General features: G+C 56.3%; 1 protein-coding gene across 3 annotated transcripts in view; it reads right to left on the bottom strand.

Moving 5' to 3' along the window:
- Nucleotides 1-18,677, bottom strand: part of DENND3 (DENN domain containing 3) — a 55,092-nt gene that overhangs the window by 7,852 nt on the left and 28,563 nt on the right. For all 3 annotated transcript variants that reach the window (XM_036922823.2, XM_057497664.1, XM_036922834.2), the window contains exons 11-19: nt 16,848-16,951; nt 16,176-16,375; nt 13,895-14,416; nt 11,271-11,530; nt 10,392-10,562; nt 9,035-9,164; nt 6,501-6,608; nt 4,182-4,321; nt 535-695 (exon numbers count right to left, since the gene is read on the bottom strand). In XM_036922823.2, the coding sequence (XP_036778718.2) occupies nt 535-695; nt 4,182-4,321; nt 6,501-6,608; nt 9,035-9,164; nt 10,392-10,562; nt 11,271-11,530; nt 13,895-14,416; nt 16,176-16,375; nt 16,848-16,951 (1,796 nt within the window). The remainder of the gene's footprint in view (nt 1-534; nt 696-4,181; nt 4,322-6,500; nt 6,609-9,034; nt 9,165-10,391; nt 10,563-11,270; nt 11,531-13,894; nt 14,417-16,175; nt 16,376-16,847; nt 16,952-18,677) is intronic.

Raw genomic sequence — 18,677 nt, 5'->3', positions numbered from 1 at the left:
GATACGCTGCCTGCCCACAGGGAGCTGACAGTCTTCATATGGTAAAGGAGTGGGCGAATGAGGCAGATGCGCTGAACGGGCTGAACGGTGCCCCAGAAAAAGCCCTGCTGGGGTCCAGGCCCCAGTCCCGTGAGTGCAGCCTTATTTGTAAGTACGGCCTTTACAGAAATCTGGTTAAAATGAGGACTGCATGGCAGACCGAATCCACTCTGCCTGGCACCTTTATAGGAAGGGGACATGTGGACAAGCAGCACACAGGGGGTGGGGGACACCGTGTGAGAGTGTCTGCGGGCCAAGGACTGGGGGCCAGGCAGGAAGGCTGAGTGCCAGCCGCCCCGACGAGCACGCTTACCTGGAGCTGGTCTGCAGGAGACGCCCCTCTGCACCCATGACCGGAGACAGACGAGAACCTCAGCTGACTTACTCTAGTGCTACCTGGCCCCTGCACGCGCTCGCCCACAGCCACGGGAGCCCTTCCCTCTGGAACCAGGCCCCCCAGCCATGTGGTCCCTCCCCCCAGGGACGCAGCCACACCTGGGCGCCCGCGTCCTGTCCCGCACAGCCAGGCCCGTGACGCTGGAGCGGTGGTCGGTGAGCTGCTTGTTGCAGGACATGCTGTGGGTGCTGATGATGTAGATGACTGAGTCCTCTGAGCCGGCCCACACCTGGTTCTGCTCCACCATCACCATGCAGTTCTGACGGGAGCAGGAAAACGAGAGCCACGTCAGGCCTCCGTATTCGTGGCCAGTATGTCCTATAAAGTCACCGCAAGTACTGAGTCGGCAAATCCTGGCCCTGCTCCATGGGGACATCCTGGGGTAGGTCCTGAAACCGGAAATTAGGGGTTCGAACTCTGAGGAGTTACAAAAGCCCCCTGTCACATGAATCTTGTTTCATGTTCAAGGTGTTTTTGCTTAAAGACATCGCACACGTACCATAACGCTGAATAGCACCATGCCTGAGCAGAGCTCCTCTTTACAGTTTCCTTGGCGAGGCCTGGCACAGGCTTCGTGCGCTTAGAACGCGAGCCTAGACAGCACCTCAGCTCTACTCCAGAGGCCAGAATGTGAACAGCGTGTGCTGAACAGGCTGCGGAGAGGACACTTCCTACAGTACAGACTCAAGCAGCACGGCGGGCATGGCCTCGTCCACCCTCAGCCAGGGGCTGCTCGGCCTCCCTGCTAGTGCACATGCGTCTGGATGATCGTGAAAGCACGGTGAAAACTGGTTTTGGAGTTACAAATACATTTTAGCAAGTAGGCAAATTTGGAAATATGGAGCCTGCGAATGCCGAGGACAGACAGCAAACAAGACTGCCAGGGATCTGAGGCCAGAGTCCCAGGGAGCCCCACAGCGATTATCTATAGACTTTGTGAAACTGGAAATTAGGGGTTCGAACACTGAGGAGTTACAGAATCACATAGTATGTGGAACCCAGCCCCGTTGTCTGTCCATCATAACCCCACCGCGTCACTAAGACGACGCTTCTGACACCTTCCCTACCTGACACTTGCCAGTGAGCCACTTCATTTTGTTTTATGACCATCTTTCCTGTCCTCACCTATGATGTGGACATTTTCCTGGTAACCGAACAAATGTCTCCAATTTGCAAATACAAAGTTTCAAAGAGTAAAAGGTCTGTGGGTTGAAGGGCCGAGGCTAGTCTAATCCAGACGTGATCAGTGTGGTCGGTGGTGAAGCATTACTTCAAGTCAGAAGAAAGATCTTATAAAGAGGGATGTTTCTAATTTTACCGTGGAGTATTCCCGTAAGTTAGAAAAAGATGCTAACTTGCTAATTCCAGAATGAATGAATCATTTAGAAAAGCACTTTCTTTTGAGGCATCTATTTGAGAATGAGTGTAATTTTAGTTTGGTGGCCCCAAGAAATTGTAGATTATTCAGAGGCAGCATTTTCTTGATATAATTATCCAACTGTCTTGTTCATTGGTAAAAAACACCTCTGTGAAACTAGTAGGTATTTTCATGTAATTGAGATAACTTGTTGCTTTAATTAGATGTTACCTTGCCTCACTGGGGGACAGTAGCGATGGCCAGCAAATGCAGCTTTTTTTTATTTTACTTCAACTGGGGTTTTAAAAGTTATTCTTGAAGGGCCCCCACCCATAAGATGGCGAACCTCCTGCTTCTCTCCCGGGTCCTCGGTTCCCGCCGGCGCCACCTGAAGCCCAATCACCCCTTGCCCCCCTAATCCCAGCACCTAGCCAATAGCCACCAGCCCCGTAGAAGTGACACCTCAATCACCCCATGCCCCTTCCTATATAACCCAGCACCTTTCCCCAATAAAGCGGAATTCTCCGGTGAATTGCTGCTGTGTGTCGCTCCTTTCCTTTCAATTCTATTATTAAAGTCTTTGTGATGCTAGTAACTGGGAATCAACAGAAGAAAACTAAATTGAGAATGACTTCCTTAACTTCTCCCTGTTTTTCTGTTTGGTCTAAAGCATTATTCGATTTCTGTATATTTCTTCACTTAATGGATCTTGGATTCTATTGCTTCATCACCTGAGGCTCATTATTTGAATATGGGAGAAAATGATTTAAGGACTTACTATCTTGCTGACATGTAAAGCCCGCCATGCAGGCATTTAAGAGTGACCCCTATCCTCCCAGCAACGTGTGTTTGAATTCATAGTATGTGTTTCACAGCAGTTTTGAAAGCATAAACTGTACCACAGATTGTCACATTGTTTTTAGATGATGGAACACAGCAGTCGAAGCTGATGCTGACTGACACTTAGGTATGTGAACTTCAGGAGATATTAAACATGAAAGAAACAGTTTTGTGTTAAAGGAGTTGGGCGTGAGGATTTCTCGAGCATGACCCCTTGGGACAGTGACTTTTTATACCCTCAGAGGGTCTTAAACAGGATGAAGCCCACCAGAGGGTAGATGTGAAAAGTTTTGAATCACAGGATGACATCGTAATAAAAGATGCCCCGAGTCACTGAGTTGAAGGTGAGGTAGCCCTGCCAGAAAGGCCATACCTCCTGGTCCCAGGTTACCTCCTGCCTGGAAACACCAGCATTCACGTAGAACATTCCAGCGTGGTTCATTTTGAGGCCCTGGTGAGTGGGGGTAACTGACACATGGGATGGAATATGGGAAGTGGTTTTCACAAGGCAGTGTCAAGCCTCAAGAAGTCTCCAGATAGCAGTGAGCTGACGTCCCTAGAGCATATGTCATGCCATAGGTCTGACGGTCACAGGTCTACAATACGACCCTGGATTTGTGGGCGTTGTGGGGGGCGGGGGGAGTTGTTTTGCACAAATGTAGTTGACTTAAAAAAGCAATCAGTCTAGGGGCTCTCTTGTCCCCTCCTGGCGTGAGCCGGGAGCTCTGTCCTGTCACTTTATTTCTAAATAAAAGCCTGTACCTTGCTCTCCTACCTTGGGTGTTTGCTAAGTTCATTCTTCAACTCTGCAAACAAGAACCCCGGCATCATCAGACCGTGCGATCAATCAAGTGGTGGGCCCTAGGCAGCCCCTTGCCTCACCTGGTCACTCCCACCCCCTCAGGTGCCCTGACCCCGGGGCTCTGCAGGGAGCTGCATCCTCTCACAGGCTACTAGTCCCAGCACCTGCTCCCTGGTTTTCATTTCTGCCTTCCTCACGCACCCCTGCCCTTATTTCTATCTACGTGGCTTCTTTGTAGCCTGGTGCCTGGGAACAAATGGCCTTCCCAGGCTTCCGTCCCTAGGGATATCCAAAAAAAAAAAAGCAATCAGTCTGAAAGCTCAAAGAATTACGATTTCTCAACCACGAGGTAATCCTATCAAGCAAATCTGATTTACAGTGTTCATAGTTTCCAACCGCAAATATGTTAAAATAATTACAAGTGTCTGTTTTAGGTCACGACACGTAAATGTGAGAATACAGCGCTGTACTTCACTTTACAGAAATCCATTTTTGTGTTTCAGAGGGCAGAGTGGCTAAAACCATTACCTACTCGCTTGAGGACTTTTAAGTAAAAGACAGAACAAGCTTACATTTAATTTAAAAACTCAAGATAAAAATTAAAGACCCATTATTTACCGAATTGCTTTCCAGATACATGCTGTGGACTCGCATGGAACCTGTTAGCCCGTACTGCATACAGACTGACATGTTCATCATTTTCCCAAAAGCACAGCTTAGCCTGGAAGCTCACACTGCTCACTCACCAGTTTGGAGGCGCCCACTTTGATGCAGTGCTGGTGAGCGGTCCAGGAGGAAGCGTCGAACACGGCCACTTTACCTTGGCTTAGAGCGCACCACAGCTTTGGGTGGGCGTCTCCAGCCCTCTCCGCTGGGTCAAGATGCCCTGGAGAGGCAAGAATGCAGAAATATTTAACGGAAACCCTTCAACACAAAAGCATGTGATGCCTGCCGTCACTCAGACCCCGCCTGGGTACCGGCTGGGGGCCTGGAACACAAAGGTGAGCACACGGGAGCCGCGGCGCCTCCTGGAGCTAACAGCCTTGGGAGCAGGCTGGCTCCGATCAGAGAACCGTGCCCTCCAGAGGGTGCCCGGCCAGGGGCTCAGCATGGAGACTGGGGCAGGAGCCCCGGTGCTTGGACAAGGCACCCCCCCAACCCCGGGAGCGCAGGCGAGAGTCCGACTCCACACCTGCACCGGCGTGTGGGGCTGTTGCCTCTCATTTTGGCCATTCTATGGGTATGAAGTTTTTGGCTTTTTAACTGTGGTTTGATTGCATTTCCCAAAGTGCTTGTGAGGCTGATGCTTTAACTGGCCGTGTGGACATCCTCTGCTGTGAGCTGTGTGTGTCTCCTGTCATTTGGAGTCGGGCTGCCTTGATCCGTAGCCCTTCTGTGTCTGTTGGTAGGAGCTCCTCCTCGTGTTGCCAATAACCTTTCCCAGTCTGTGGCTACCATTTTCATTCTCTTCTAAGTGTCTTTAAAATCCTTATTGTAGTCAAATTCATCAATCTTTTCTTTATGGTTGGTATGTTTTTCATATAATTTTTTTCTTTGTCCTGAGGTCATGAAGACGTCATCCTAGACTATCTCCTAGGAGTTCACATGCTTCATTCATTCGCCCTTGTTTCGGCCTCTGCCTTCACCTTTAGAGTTCAGTCCGCTTGGAAGTGACGGTGTGTGATCGGAGGCAGGGCCAGCTTCACTTTCTCCAAGCGGATGCAGTGGCCCAGCGCCATTCACAGTAAAGACTGTCCTTCCCCTGCACGCCTGCCGTGTGGTGGCCACCCCCACCCCACCCCGCCCAGCCATGGATCAGGGAGTATGGATCGGAGAGTCTCCCAGGACGTTTACTCCGTGGTCTCCTGGCCCCCTAGGGGCAGATCCTGCCCCACCGAGATGCACCCCTCAGCCCCACCAGACCCAGAGGCTCCGAAGGGGCCGCGAGTGCCTGAGGGCCGGTCCCCCGATCCCTGGGCCCCGTGCCAAGGGGCCTGACCGGTTTTCCGTCTGACTCCACAGGGCTGGCCGGAGCTCTGCTCAGCGGAGCTTCTCGGCCACATCTTCCAGAGCTGGCAGCCGCCCCACAGGAGGGCCCCCCATCCACACGGCGGTTCTTTACTTTGGCCCCTCCGACGTTGTCAGAGGACGGCTGGCCTCGGTTCCCTAGCCCATCATGACAGGCAGCCCAGGTCTCAGCAGTTTTAATCTACAGGAAACGAATTCAGATTTAGAAAGAATCACGTATTCAGATGCCACGATGAAAAGTGTCCTGGTCTGGGGGTCGCCACCTAGCGAGCTGACAAGCCGTCCTGGTCGAACAGACGAGGCGCGTGCCAGGGTGAGTGTGCCCGGGGCCCCAGGACGGTCTCTCAGGAGGCAAGGCTGTCCTCCGGCGGGCAAGCGGCTTTGCGGCAGGGCGTCGATGTGCCATCTGAACTGTGGGCTGCCGGGCTGCGAGCTGAGGCTGTGCGAAGCCGTGACCCCGAGTGCGGGCGAGGGCGGCGCCCCGGGGCACCCCCTGGCAGCGGCTGCCAGCACCGGTGAGGCCGCAGCAAAGCCGCAGGACCTCAGGCTCTTCGGCCCGGAAGCACGTCTCGGCTCCCCGTGCTGCGGGCCCTCAGAACCACCCTGCGGCAGCTCTTCAAAGCCACAGCCGAGTAGCGCCCAGGCCAGTTTCAGAGCTGCGACTTGCGGGCCGTGCCAGGCCCCTCCTGGCCCTCACCCGCCCGCGGGCCGGGGAGCCGAGAGCTGGGAGGAGGGCTGCCGCCCGCCCCAGTGGGAGGCCCCAGGCCCCCTGTTTTTAGCATGAGATCTCGAGGGGTGCTTTCCTGCGGTGACCACGGGATCAAACACCCACATGGGGGCAAGGCAGGCGCAGCCCTATGAACCGACGGCTCACCGGGGGGCCTGCACGGCTCGGGGTCTCAGAAGGCAGAAGCCCACCGGGTGCCCTGTCACCCTGCACCAGCCCATGTCCCCCTCCGCACCCGGGCTGACTGCACCCAATCCGAGCGCAGCACGCCGCCGTACACGGCAGCAGCCAACGCGGGGGCGTCACCTACCCGGCGTGTACAGCAGGACGTCCACGGCCCGCGGGGCCGTCTCTCCCGCCGAGGGGTTGATCCTGTGCTTCAGCGTCTCCGAGGTCGTCTTTGGAACTGCCATGGGCGCTGGGGGGCAAGCACACCGACGGTCAGCCTCCCGGGCCCCAGGGGGCCCACGCAGCTCCGCAGCCTCCTACGTGCCGCGTTCATTTCTAGTTCTGAGGTAGGACTTCCTAATTGGTGAAGAGGGGTTCTCTTTGAAACCCGACCTCAAAGCAAGGCCGTGCCTGTTCGGCGTCCCTTTTCCCACTCGCGTCTGTTGAGCAAAGCCCTGGCGGGGATGAGCATTTACAGGCATCGGGCCCTCTTCTCACGAGGCAGATGGACGGCCTGACCCTCCTCACACCCGGTCCTTCCGTGCATCCTGGCAGGGAAGATGCGAGCCATCTTTCAGCTGAATATTCCCAGGACGAAACTGGAAGGACTGACCCACAAACGCAGGTCCTGGCTCGGACGCCGGACGTCTGGTCGCAGCCACCGTAGGGTGTCTGTCCTGTGCTCTGCAGGATTTTTAGCGGCATCCCTGGCCTTACCCAGTAGATACCAGTAGCCCCCCCAACACGAGCAAATATGTCTCCAGGCGTTGCCAAATGCCTCCCCTCAGGATGGGGTGCAAAACTTCAGAACTCTAATTTTAGGCCATCCATCATGAACTAGCCCTAAGCTTTAAACTGAGCCCAGGCTGTGCACCTTTACCTCGTGAGGCTTCACAGCAAACAAGGGATCAGAACAGAGCTCAGACCACCCCTGCTTTGCAACAGGTGGATGGCAGTTACAAGTGGCTGTCATTTTCAGGTGCCACCAGGGTGTCTCTACCATTTACAGGGGAGTTAGAAGGCTTCTCTGTGAACTCTGACAAAGATTAGGTATGAGTTTGGAGTGATGCAAACAGCTGAAGTGTAGTGTTTAATTTTGTTCCTAATTAAGGGAAAAAAAACAACAATCAACACCTGTTTCCAGGACTGCTGACGAGAGCTATCCCAAATCCTCCCAGCAGGTCTTGTTAGTGAAGCATCCTGACCGCTAGGAGGAGAGAGGGGGACAAGGGGGGAGGTGGGGGGGTCATGATGGGGGTGGGGACACAAGAGGGGGGTGGGACATGGGTGTGGGACACGGAAGAAGATATGGGGTATGGGACACGGGGCGTGGGACACAGGGTGTGGGGACACGGGAAGAGGGGTGGGACCAGGAAGCATCAGGGATCTCAACAGTGACAGATGTGAAAAAAAGCAAAACATGCTCAAGTGACTGAACATGTAGTTGAGGTTTGTTTTTCCTAATGCTGGGAAAAAATTTAAAAACCAGAGTCTCCTAGCTGTGTATCCACAAGAAATGAAAACATCTCTCTAAACCAAAGCCTGTAAGTGTTCACAGCAGCATTATTAGTAACCAAAGAGCAGAAACCATCAGAGAGCCGCCCGGCGGGGGAGTAAACACACCCTGCAGCCACTCGGGGATGCTGTCCGGCCGCAGAGAGAAGTGCGGTGTGGGCTCTGCCGCCGGGGGGACCTCTGACACGGCGCTAAGTGAAGGAAGCCTGCCACAAGACGACACACACCGTAGGATCCACCTGCGTGAAGAGCCCAGGGCGGGCGGCCCCGCCAGGACGCACCGAGGAGGTCGGGGCTGCTCAGGGGCTGGGGGCGATGACAGTGCTCTAGAATCCACGGTGCTGACGGCTGCCCTTTGAGTGGGTATGCAAGTACTGACCCACTAACTGGCGGTAATGTTAACAGTGGCAAGTCCCCTACATTCCCCACTTCGTTATGCAAATCAAAGGCAAATAGTTTTAGGAGGTCGCTTAAGAGTCAAAACAAAACAGAAGTAGCCACAGTGATGCATAAAGTTACCCTTATCCATCGCCATTTCCTTGACCTGAGCTCTCCACCAGCCTCTGTACGGTTCCCACAGTGGAAGCCAGATTTAAAGTATATGAAGGAAATCAGGGAACTCCCACGGGGAAAACTGACCAAATCAAGAAAGGACGACAACAATCGGGACACCCAGGGGCCTCCCCTCCTCCTGCAGCGGCGACACCCAGCTGTCAACAGGCCCGCTGTGCACAGGCCCCTACAGCTCTCCCAGGGGGGAGGGGTGCCTGCCTGCGGTCGGGGTGACCATGCCCCAGGGACCGTGCCAGAGAGTCCACGGGCCACTCAACAGCCTTCCACAGATTTCTATTCCACTCAAACCAGCAAGTGGAAACTCTGTTGTGGCCATGAAGAATCATGACAAACGCTGTCCAGCGTAAAGTGGACTGTCACTCAGACGTCACAGCTGTGCGGACCTCCATGTCCCTGCTTAGCAGAGAGCTCCGAGGTGTGAGAAAGGGAAGACACAGGATGACATGTGACATTCATATGTAAATTTGAAGGCATCAGAGAAAAACGTTTGAGAAATTTGGGATCGGTTCTAATTGATAAATTAACAACCGGATAAAAATCAGGAGGTATTTAAGACCCGTGACTTTGTCAAATAGGTGCTTATCTTACTTTCAGTCTTCATCTTATCAAAATATGATAATTTGGAAGCAGCATAAATGGCACCAGGTGACTGCAGTGTGCCGACGACGGCGTCCATCAACAAGACGTGGGTCAGCGCCTGCTGGACATACTGAGGGTCCTGCCGGAGAGACAAGTTCCACTTTAACAAGACCAGTCACTGAACTCACTTTACTGTCAGCCTCTATTACGATACGTCAAACACTGCTTTTCTCATTTTTATTTTTTTAACAATATTTTAAAAGATGCATGTTTTTCCAAAGCACTAGGAAAAGTTTAGATTTGATGTCATCATCATTTTTCTCGGTTATGATAAATGTTGTCATTTAAGCCAGAGGTCAGCAAACATTTTTGTAAAGGGCCGGGTAGTAAGTACTAGAGGCTCTGTGGGCCATATGACCTTCACTGCGACCACGCAGCTTGAAGGCAGCTGCGGACCTGTGTAACTAGTGGGCGCAGATGTGGGCGACAAAGCCTCCCGTACGGGGCGGTCTGCAGGCAGGGTTGTGCTAAATAAAGCAGGGCGCACAAGACCAGACGGCTAGTCCAGAGGTCACAGAATGCCAGAGCATCAGGAAGGACCCGGCACCCCTCCCCCTCCCAACAGCAACCGCGCTCAGTCAGTGCCCACACCTGGGGCCCCTCCCGCAGCGGGATTCCCGCCCCCAGGGGAGCTGTCCTGCCGCCAGGCAGGCTGGCCTAACGTCTGCCACCGTCGGGGGTGCTCCTCCCACACCCTCCGGAGGTCCCATGGGCAGTACCTCTAATGGTGAGAGTCCTGTTACAGGGCCCCCTGCCTCACCTGCCACTCAGATACCCCGCACTACGCCCCCCACCCTGACCACTTTCTGACTGCCCATGGTGTCCTTCACGTCTGAATCTTAGCTTGACCCAAAGTACTTGAAGGTACAGAAGCCCCTAGGTTATAAACGTAAACCCGCCGAAGGAATCTGACATACCACTTGCCAACACACTCATCCCGTGAAGTGGTGGAGTGGAGAGCCACAGCGGGGTTTGTCTGGACAGCCACGCACACTGGCAGGGCCCGGCCACCACCCGTCCACTGTGGCATGCCACCAGAACGGAGAGGGCAGAGCAGCCCCCCTCTCGGCCCCCCCCACCGCCCTGCCGGGGACATGGTGGCCACCCCCTCACCCCCCAACATGGCCCTGCTGGCTTGCTCACCACGGCCTCCCCAAACGCCCACAGGCAGACCCCATCTACTTCCACTCATTCTGCTCCCAGGACCCCCGAGTCCCCTGAGCACCAAGGGCTGAGCATCACTACAGGGGCAGGTGTGCGGCGAGACGAGCTTTGGGCGAGAAGGAAGGGCAGCCCCAGGCCCCACCTTGTGGTCATCGGCCAGCTTCCGTCCGGCCCACATCTCCTTCACCAGCAGGTGCCACAGGTCACACTCCGTTTTTAGATTAGCTTCAAAGGTTTCTTTCTTGGACGCCACTTTGATTTTTAAGGTGGGTATTCTCAGGAGCAGAAAAGCTACTGTGGTGCTTCTGACTTCCTGGAAGAGGCAGAGAAAGACGAAGGTCACCGCAGTGACACCCCGAAGGGCACAGGTTCGCGAGGCAAGGCCGCAGCGAAGGACCCGGCCTCCGCTGTCCATCCTCATGAGCCACGGGCAGATCAGGCTCGGGGCTGCGAGGGCACGCGGCCAGCGCCCTCCATGAGGGTAGGCCCTGAGGGATGGGACGCTGTCCCCGGGAGCCCAGACAGAGCCCCTGGTGCCGGGCCCAGAGCTGGGGCAGGTCGGGGTGCAGCAGGGTGGAGGTGGAGGGTCCCAGCAGGACACGGGAAGACCCTGGGTGACCCAAAGCTGAGCCGTGTCCCAGGTGGGAGGAGAGGAACGGGGCCACGGGGGTCTCCATGTGACTCTGGTCTCAGAAACATCAAATGGAGTCAGAGCTGCAGGCCTTCCTGGCAGACCAGAGGTTCACGCTGTCAGCAGCTACGCAGGTGGGGGGGGCAAGCTGAGCAGCCCGCGGCGGGATCCGGCAGCCCAACTCCCACGGGGCCCCCCCAGCCTCACGGCCTCTCCTTTCCTCATTCAGTCTAGACGCCACTAACACGCCTCTTGAACATAAGGCTTAAGATGAGTCACAGCGACAGGGCAGATTTCCTCCGTGGGGAAGGGACCACCTTTAGAGAAGAACAGGTGTCTGACGCTGTTGCGAAGCGAACAAGGTGTGCCAGGTGGCCGTGAGCCTCTCACCTCTATGTTTCTGAAGGTGGAAATCTCCACGTATCCAGGTCTCCCTTCGGTGAGGAGGAACAGGCGCTTCTGGGTCAGAGCGATCTTGCCCACGCCACGGTTCGTCTTGACAGAGCTCGACAGCTTATAGACACACTCATTTTTATCCAGGTGTTCCACCACCGACGAAGGCAGGCTGACCTCTTGGGCCTCCGCTTCTGCCTCCTTCCAGCAGTTGTAGAACTCTCTGAATGTCTCCGGGTCGATTTGTTTCTGTTGTCCTTAGAGTCACAAAGAAAAAAGAGATCCCTCACAGCCACATTCACAGCGGAGTCGGAGCTCGCGCTACCGGGAGGGGCCGCGCGCTGCCCGACGGAGGCAGCAGGTGGCGCCAGCACACACTCCCCGGGTGGGAGAGCCGGAGAGGCACTGGCCAGCCCGGCGCCTGATCTGGGCAGGGCCCGTCTGCCCTCTCCAGCCGGGCTCTGGGATTCGGATGGCTGTGTGACCTACGCCAGGTCGTCACACCGGCTTAGAATGCAGGTGGGAGCGTCGGACAAGGGCGCTTCTTCCTGGTGGCAGCCTCCTGGGGCCACGAGGGGAGCCAGTCCTTGGGCGATGCTTGGGGACGCTTACCACTGGGCCAAGACTCGCCTGAAGCCAGCTATCAGTATTCTTTGGTTACATGAGCAAATTCCTTTATTATTTGTAACCAAGAAGACCTTAACTGAAGCAGTAACCTTCCCAAACAGCCGATATTTGTGGGCTCCAGAGGTGCACAGACACCAGGTGCGAGACCCAGCTCTGCTCAGGTGACTGACGTGACTTCAGGCAAAGCGGTAGCCCCGCTTCCTTATCTGTGAACAGAGGTGGGGCCCCCACCTGCATGCACCTGCCAGCCAGTCAGCCCTTTCCCACCCCAGTGTTCCCCTGTACCCCAGTGTTCCCCTGTACCTGCTCCTGCCTTGGCCCTGCTCTGCTGCTCCACATCCTGCATCCATCTGTCCTCTCTCTGCCCTCCATCCTGCACAGGAAGACAGCCCTAAATGGCCCTACCTTCAGGGCCACCCCTACTCGCAGCCTGCTTGCCTGGTGACCTTTCTAAGACACAGTGTGGGCTCTTTCTCCCTTGTTCAGGGATTGCAGGCTCCTGCTCTACACCAGGCCCCACATTCCTCCGGGACCCACCTTCGCCTGCACATCCCCACATTCCAGGCACACCAAGCGTGTCCTGAAACAGGCCGGGTTGCATGGCTCCGCCCACACCAGACCACAGCGCTCAGGCCAGGAAACTGCCCATCCTTCAGGACCCGAGGAAACACCTGGGCAGCCTTCCCTGAGAAAGTTGTTATTCTGACCAGGTGGCTCCCAAGCCACGCACACACCCCTTGCAGCGCCACGGCAGAAGTCTCCAGCTGGTGGCAGGCCTCTGGGATAGTTCTTTAGCGTCACTCATCTGTACTTCCTAGTCAGTTTATTTCCTAGTCAGTTTACGATGACTGCATATTTGCTTAAAGCTTTAAAGTCACTGGGTCCAAACAGAAACACAATGTGAGATATCCATATGTACCTGTGTAATCAGTCACTGAAGCAGCACAGGTGTACACCCTGGTGGACAGGGCCTGGGTCCCCCGAGCTGGGCAGCCAGCACCAGAGAGGGCGCAGGTTGTGCACCTGACCTCACACAGCTGTTGGCGGAAATGCCACTCAACGTAGCCATCTGCCCAGCTTTGAGCCTGACTTCTTGGTGGTTCTGGGTGACCGTGCTCCCATGAAAGCATTTGCCACCTCAGTTCTCACTGGACCACCACACAAGGAAAGGTCTACAGGGAGAGGCACACACCCGTTACTCCCCAGACGCTGCAGTCGAGGGCTGACCCAAGTGTCCTGTCCCCTCTGCCACTCCGGACAAACCCTCCTGGTCCCGGGCCCTGGCAGAATCGCTGAAGCCACACAGAGCAAAGCATGTCAGCAGAGCCGGGACAGCACCCTCACACAGACGTGCAGGGCCTTGGACATGAGGCGGCTGAAGGTTGCCAGAAAGCCCCGGTAGTGGAGGGCAGAGAGCAGGGACACCCCTGCAGGGAAACTGCGCCACTGCACTCCAGCTGGCTGTGGACACGGCACCCCCAGGCTGCTGCAGAACTGAGCAGTGCAAACCCGAGAGGCTACCGTGCACACCCACGGCCACCCACACGCACCTGTGGCCACTGCACACATCCACAACACCCATTCTCCATTTGTCTCCAATTCTGCACAAAAATGCCAACTGCTCACTTGGCACCCTGCCACCCACACTCCAGCACGACCCCTCCAGCCTGTGTTAGGGCGAGGCGGTGTCTGAAGCATCCAACAGAAGCCACAGCCCTGCGCACAGGGGAAGAGATCACAGGGACAGAGCCCAGCGGACAGGGGAGGCCCTGCGGCAGCTTCCTGGTCTCCTGGCCCCAGAGAGCATGGTTTGTGGGGGGGCAGCCAGGGCGGGCATCCACACGGTTCGCAAGGCTGACCTGGGGTTGGGCGCCCGCTCCAGTTCCTGCAGACGCCCAGAGAGGTGGGCAGCCCTCACTCACCCACCTCCCCAGACCGCTGGCTGACTTGTCCTTAGGCGTGTAAGTCACGCGACCCCGGCGCCTGCCTCTTACCCACGGTCAGTGCCTCAAACAGCCGGTTTATGGTGCGGGCGTCCTTCACGATGCCCGATTCCTGAACCCTCTTCACAAAGTCGTCCAGCCGCATGTGCGTCTTTGGGAGCTCAAAGTTCTTCACGCGGTCGTCGGCCTTGGGCGCCTCCCCTGGCTTGTCCGTGACCTCGCTGATGAGCCGCCTCAGCTCGGGTTTCTGCTCGGCCTGGGCGCGCTGGGGGGCCGACAGGGACCCCACGGTCCTCCTCACGAGATCGGCAGGGAAGATCCTTATGTCGGTTTTGTACAGACTCTGGAAATCCAGGAGGGCTTCCAGCAGCTGCCCCTCCATCAGGTGGATGAAGCCGCGCAGGTAGAAGTACCTCGCCAGGAGCACCGAGTTATCGGGCGCCAGGAAGCTCATGGCTTTGCTGAGCAGGGAGATGCAGTCGGCGTAGTAGGCCTGCACGCACTGGCTCACCAGGGGAAAGTGCACCTCCGGGATCTTGAAGGTGTACGTCGCTTGACGGGTCACACTAGGGTCTGAGGAGTTAAGGCAAGGAAAGCATATCAGCAGCACAGACCTAAAAATAAACACGGGTCCCCCACCATCAACGCGTCCCGCTCAACGTTTCTGTGCCTTGGGTGCACCGCACAGGGAGAACCTGAGCACCTCCCCCAGAAAGCACCAGGCCTCCAGCTGAACGGGGGCCTCACTTCGCTTCCATGGCTCCCGGAGAATGCTGATTAAGTTTACTTCCTAAAACTATTCATGCTAACTTGAAACATTTGGTTGTGAGTCTTTACGGAGCACTAAGCTATTAACCTAAGCCAGGGAGTCTCGGTAGGCACGGCTGAGTCTACGCAGTCACTGGCTCGTTTACCCATCATTTACATCGAACAGCATCTCTGCGAGGTGGGCGCTGTTGTCACTCCCATCGTACAGACGTGCAAACTGAGGCTTCTGCTTGTCCAGGCACACAGCTATCAAGTGCCAGAGCCAAACCTCAGCCAGGTGTGTCCCATCAATCCCTTCACCAAATACCACCTGAGGGCCTCTCGGGAAGCCAGGAGACCACAGGCCAGGCCTGCAGGTCGCAGTTCATCCTGGCAGGTGGGGTCTCAGCCAGGAAGCCTGGATGGGGCGGGAGGGTCCTGGGAGGGGCAGGGGGGCTCCAGGGGGAGGCTCAGAGGGCAGAGAGCAGAAGGCATGCCCACCATAGTGAACAATGAGAGGAGGGGGCATCCCTGGGTTTTACAGAAAAGCAGTGAGCTCAGAGGGGTGACGCAACCCGCCCAGGGTCACACAGCCATAAAGTGGCTGTGCAGGGGACTTGGACCCAGCAACGGCCTCCAGGATGTTTCCCGTCTTCAGGCCTTTGTTTAAACCCAGGGCCCTTCCCAGGGCCAGCACGGTGCGCTGCTCATTCGGCCTCCAGCTGTCCCTGCATTCGGCAGGAGGCACCGGTCAGCAGCCACAGGGGGCCCATGTCTCCCCACCACTTCTCCCACCCCAGGGTCAGGAACTGCAGGGTGAAGGGCCCTGAATATAAATAACTGATGTCACATGTGATGTGCTTTGCTGTGGCTCCCATGGAAATGAGACATGAGCAACACACATCGAGGCGTGTTTTAGAGCCATTTCTGTGCTGAGGAGCTCCAAGCCAACATGTCACAGGTCAGCCGCACCTCTCAACACAGGAGGGGCTCTCGCCAGCCCCGCCTGGAACACGCCTGCCCCAGCGCGCAGCCTCAGTGTTCACCTGATTCACCTGCTCCTCTGCTGACATGTCGCATCAACACCCAGAGCCCCATCGCCACCCCGGACGCTGCTGCCTTCCTGCCAAGACCCTGAATGACCCCAGGTGCCATGTCTATCACCTCCCTTCATCCCAGCAATGTCAGCTCCTGGGCTCCTTTGCCCCCAGGACCTAGAAAGAGCTTGCACTCACTGGGGGCCTCAGAGTCAGCGTATCCCATTAGACGGTGGTATCTGGACACAGGTATTGTATGTAAGCACATAGATACATACGTGTACACACACACACACACATATGTACAGGTGAAGGACACCAAACCTGTAAAGCTATTGTCTTTAGTGGTGAGATGGGACGATGGAAAACACGGATAAGAAACAATTTTCTATAACGGACAGTTTGCAAAATAAATATTCTAAAAATATTTCAAATTATTAAACTGCTAAAAAAACCCAGTCCTTTCTAGGGATATGGTTTCTTTCAATGACTTGCAACATTAGAACCAAGTTCTGGGGGGGAAACAGCAGAGTAACAGGTGATTTTACCAACTATGCTGCTCCCGTACTCCACAGTGTCTACTTCCCGAAGTGACAAGTTCCTGGGCAGCAGGTCGGGCACCGTGATGCCCTGCAGGTTGGGCATGCTGACCACCATGCGCCTGTGGGCGACTTGCAAGGGCGAAGGTTTTCGCGAGACCATTTTCTCAGTGGTTGGTCTTCTTGGACTTATGGGTATCCCATTTATTCTGGTGTGAGAAGAGAAACCAAGGCTTTATCTTACAGATACAATAATGATTGGAGAGTGAGCCTCGAGTGGGCATCATCCCTGATGTGACTGGCATCCGATGTTCTCGTGCACACATGGATGACAGGGCATGTCCGAGTGTCCCCACGTGTAGCTGGAGGCTGAAGGAGACAGTCTGTGCCCCCAGAAGAAACCACGGCATAAAGGCCGTGTGAGGAGTGTCAGGAAAAGCACCCCAGAGGAGGTGGGCAGGAAGAGGCCTCGAGGACAGGAGAACACGTGGCAGAGAGAGGGCAGCCTAGCCCCGGGGCCTGCGGCCTGGCGAGCATCCAGAGCACCCCAAGCAGAAGGACACGGAGGGGCCCACTCAGAGATTTCTAAACAGGGAGCTTTTCCCCCCAAATAAAACTATGCTCCCGGGAGCACGTGGGGCCCCAAGGATTGGTGCGTCCGAAAAGCAGCGACCAGAGTACCTGTCCTCCTCTGCCTGCATGTTAAGGTCCGCCTGAGCGAAGGCGTCCATCCTTCTGCTGAGCCGGGCTTTGAGAAAAGAGTGAAACATGTAGGTGCCCAAAACCTGGAACAGACGACAGAGGCAGGTCACCACGATGGGCGCGTTCCCCTGGCTGCAGGGCTCCTGCAGAGCTGCAGCAGGACCTCAAAGCCTCTCACCAACACTGGCCTCAGGACAGAAGCTCCTACACACAGGTAGCTTTCTGATTCCTCGTAAGCCACCAAGACCCTCCTCCAGTTCCTCACCAGCCAATCAGAAGAAGTAGGCCACTCTTTGCACTTTGAAAATCACAGAAAATTCAAAAGCCCAAACCACCTTCCCCCTCACAACAGCGGCAGCAGTGATCTGAGTTTCGTCACGGACTCTTTCGCCTCTGGGGACCTCAGTCCTCGAGGCCACACATTCTGTCTGCTACCGACTGCTGCTGGGCAGCCCGGCTTCTCTGATACCCTCGGCTGCTGGCTTCTCATTTCAAAAAGTGAACTCCTGACGGCCAGCCTGTTTCCTTCGTGATTCCTGTGTGTGGGGAGCAGCCCAGCAGGAGAGGGGGGCCAGGCGTGGGAACACTGTGGGCATCACGGGAGGCAGGTCACAGAGCCAACCAGAGGGAGGAGGCGACCCAGGAGCCCAGGCAGGCCTGGCACATCATTCAGCAGGCCAGAGCTGTGTTCCGGACATTTCTCTGACCTGGTGTCCCCACCCCGCAGCCTGGAATCCTGGGGCTCCTCTGCTGGGCCTCCTTGGGGTGGGGTGCATGCTGACGACACCTGACAGGCACCACTCACAGTGCTGATGGCCATTCACAGGCACAGGCACCTGCCTGGGTCCGCAGGAGCGGGGGAAGGCAAACCGGAAATGTGGGAGGACGCCACAGAGGCGGTGACACAGACAGGCGAGAAGCCAGTGGCTGCTCCACTTTACACCTGCATTAGGGGACTCGCACTACCACGTGGCCAGGACGGCTCAGATGGGTCCCCAGGCCCTTCCCCTACATAGCCTACAGGGAGGCTAGGGGAGACCGCCCCTGGACGAGGCGGCCCAGCTCTGCCTGCAGGCGGGATCCGGGGTGGGGAGGAGACCCCGGGCGAGGACACAGCCCAGAGCTCTCAGGCCCGGGCCGCCGGGAGTCACGGGCAGGGTTCCAGAGGGAGGGCCTCCTGCAGAGTTCTGGAAGTCTGCACAGGGCGCTCACGCTCCTGCTGAGCTGAGGCACATGTGGTGAAAGCACACAGAGCAGGCAGAGACGAACGAGGAGCTCCCCGACTGCCGGGAGATGGGTGAGCCCGGCACAGCCCACGTGGAGTCGCCTGCAGCCCAGGGTCACTGTCACACAGTGGGAGGCCAAGCCAGCCTCAAGAAAAGGCTGCTGTCGCCCACCAGGAAGCGTGAGAACAGCCCCACCGACCGAGCCCTGCATGTGGCTGAGTCACCTGCCAAAACAAAGTCCTGGAACGCCGACGCTCATGGACAAGAACTGAAACCCCACACACACACACCCCCGGAGCATCCGTCACAGGGACAGAAACAAGGGTGCCACCTCCCAACCCTGGAGGCGACTGGCCAAGAAAAGGAGCAGAGTGCCAGCACAGGCCAGCAGGGCAGACAGCCCCGGCGACGGGAGGGCACGCCAGCTGCTTGGGGTGATGGCAGGTTCTAGATCCAGACGAGGTGGTTACCCGGGCACAAACAGTTATCAAAACTGACAGCACTCTATATTTACAATGCGTGCATTTTACTGTGTGAAAATCACACTCTAAAAAGCTGATTAAAAAATGAGAGATGGCCAAGG

This window comes from Manis pentadactyla, chromosome 3 (assembly GCF_030020395.1).
Source record: "Manis pentadactyla isolate mManPen7 chromosome 3, mManPen7.hap1, whole genome shotgun sequence".
In the NCBI taxonomy this organism is placed as follows: domain Eukaryota; kingdom Metazoa; phylum Chordata; class Mammalia; order Pholidota; family Manidae; genus Manis; species Manis pentadactyla.
Note: the sequence above shows the minus strand (reverse complement) of the source record. Positions and strands in the feature narration are given on the sequence as shown.